This window comes from Notothenia coriiceps, unplaced genomic scaffold (assembly GCF_000735185.1).
Source record: "Notothenia coriiceps isolate Sejong01 unplaced genomic scaffold, NC01 NC01_scaffold00031198, whole genome shotgun sequence".
Taxonomy (NCBI): Eukaryota; Metazoa; Chordata; class Actinopteri; order Perciformes; family Nototheniidae; genus Notothenia; species Notothenia coriiceps.
This window is the reverse complement of record NW_011363899.1, coordinates 32-2620: the sequence shown is the minus strand read 5'-3', so window position 1 is coordinate 2620 and position 2589 is coordinate 32. Positions and strand designations below refer to the sequence as shown.

At 42.6% G+C, this 2589-nt stretch overlaps 1 protein-coding gene across 1 annotated transcript; it reads right to left on the bottom strand.

Annotated features, from left to right (window-relative positions):
* Nucleotides 1-1006: 1006 nt before the first annotated feature.
* LOC104959875 (calcium-dependent secretion activator 2-like) lies at nucleotides 1007-2141 on the bottom strand (the record flags this gene model as incomplete). The annotated part of the gene is made up of 2 exons (XM_010787789.1): nucleotides 1913-2141; nucleotides 1007-1128 (listed from the first exon to the last, which is right to left on the bottom strand). Coding segments are annotated over exons 1-2 (320 nt in total), but the record flags the coding sequence as incomplete, so codon positions are not given.
* Between the last annotated feature and the right edge of the window lie 448 nt (nucleotides 2142-2589).

Here is a 2589-nt window from a genome sequence, read left to right as displayed (position 1 = left end):
TTTAGGGAACAGAGCTCGAGAGGAGCATTTCAGCTGAAGGGCCACATATTCAAAAGAAGCAAAGTTCCCATAAGATGTCTTCCTGCATTGAATGGAATCATTGAACAAAATAGCAACTCCACCCCCTTTCTTATGCATTCTTTCCTGACTCATAAAACTAGAGTTGGGAGGGGTTGATTCGATAAGAACAGCTGCACTGTTATTTTGTTCAATCCAAGTTTCCGTTAAAAACATAAAATCGAGATTGTGCTCAGTGATAAAAAAACGTTTTTCCTGCCTATGACCTGACATTTAATAAAGCTAGTTTAACTTTGTTAAATACACTATCAGTCAGATTGTTTGTGACAAGCTGTGGCTGACATGGAGTCACTGCTACATTTGATAAACTCACACAAACGTTTGAGCACTTCCGGTTTCTAAGCTGATTCACAGCTCTCAATCTATTACCTATCAACACAGATATCGGCAAAGCTACTGGCAGGCAGGGCCCCGGCATGTCCTGGAAAGAGTTGAGACTGCCATACGCCCTTGAGCCTGGACCCAGCACATATCAGTAAGAGTTTGGTGCGTTTTGTACACACATATTCTTATCAGGCTTCGGTGACCGCAGATGGTGTCTTGAAAGGGGGGGGAGGTGGTTGACATAGGCACGGTGATGATGTCACATACCTGGTTTGTTCACTTGATTTGAATCAGGAAACCGTGTTAACAGATCTATTCAAAACACACTGACAATGCTGCCGCTTAAACATTTAAAAATGTGTTTTACTTGCTGCTTCCCTTGAATGTTTGACCTTAACTGTGCAGAATGGTCGAAGTGCACAGTTTGTTTTCTCAATAATCTGCTGAGGAGCTTTCTCTGCACTCACCATAAATCTCAGTGTGTATACAAAAGTGATTTAATGACATCACACCTCTTTTCTCCATGTGATGACAGCCACATCAGGTCTGTAAGTTGGTATCAGACCCTGTGAATGGATCAGAAACAGTGGGAGGTTTGACTCACTGCGGTCTGGAGGCCTCCGCCTGGTCAGTCTGCAGCTTCTCCCCCCCCTCCACCTCCATGGTGCAGTACACGATGCGGTTTGGGGCCACAGACTTCAGACCCAGAACCTCCACGATCACTATCTGCAAAAAACACCAGAGAGGAAACCACGACGACTCTTTAAATACATGTTTCCATCTGAACAACTATCAGCAAACACAATATATTCAGTTAAATGCTGTATGGTAGTTCTAACAATTACAAATTAATAATAGAACCTATTATTATATGATATTTCAGAATAAAGTGAAAATTACAAACACTTAGAAGGGTTAACAGGGGTGTTATATGGAATATAGGCTCTTTCTCCACCCCTCTACTCTTGTATGTTAAGGTTAATTTATTTGCGAAGTTGAGGCTAAACGCACAATGAACAGCATTACAAATTCATTTAACTGATAGATTTTCTTTTTGTTCAAACATTGTAATTAAGGCTTTATTGTGAATTATTTTTGACAGAACTAGTTTTCATGAAAGTCTAATATGGTGACAGCCTTAAGGATGAACAAAAAAGGATCAAATAGATCTCTGAAATGTTCAATATGTCATGATTGATTTCTTAAGTGTATTTGATTGCCAAAAAATACAAAACGCACATAAATCCAGCTTAGAGATGAATTTGAATGATGGAAACAATATATTTTTATTTTCTTGAGATATTGCGCTATATAACTACCAGGTTTTTTTTGGCCAAGATAATCTATTAGTAAAAAATCTGATATTGATACAAAATGGTGGAAATCATGTTCAATATATTTTGCTTTCTAAGGAAACTATTTAAGCTTTCACATGTAATTAAAACATACAACATTGCCATATACAATAACAAGTACACACACCACACACACACCACAGACACACACACACCTCCAGAGTGAAGGACAGCACCACGTCGGACTTCGACAGGACGTCCCCCTCGTCCATGTCCAGGAAGGAGTTGTTCATGTTGGAGCGTTTGAGCTTCTGCTTGAAGTCCGGCCCCCCCTTAGAGACTGGCAGACTCTCCAGGTTGGCCATCAGCAGGTTCACTGAAGACCGCAGCTCCTCCACGAAGAGGGGCTCCATCTCTGAGGAGAGGAACCGGGGGGAACGGACCTCCTGCATGACACACACACAGACACACACACACACACAGGGATGCACAGACAGACAGACACACAGAGTCACGGACACAGGGACACACAGACACGGACACACACAGACATGGACACACACAGACAGACACACACAGAGACACACACACACAAACACACACAGTCACGGACACAGACACACACAGGCACGGACACAGAGACACACACAGACGGACAAACACACACACACACACACGGACAAACACACACAGACACAAACAAACACACACACACAGTCACACACACACACACACACACAGGCACGGACACAGAGATACACACAGAGACACACACACACACAGAGACACACACACACACACACACAGAGACACACACACACACACACACACACACACACACACACACAGACACACACACTTCTCATTAATTCAGTTCACCAGTAGAGTGATG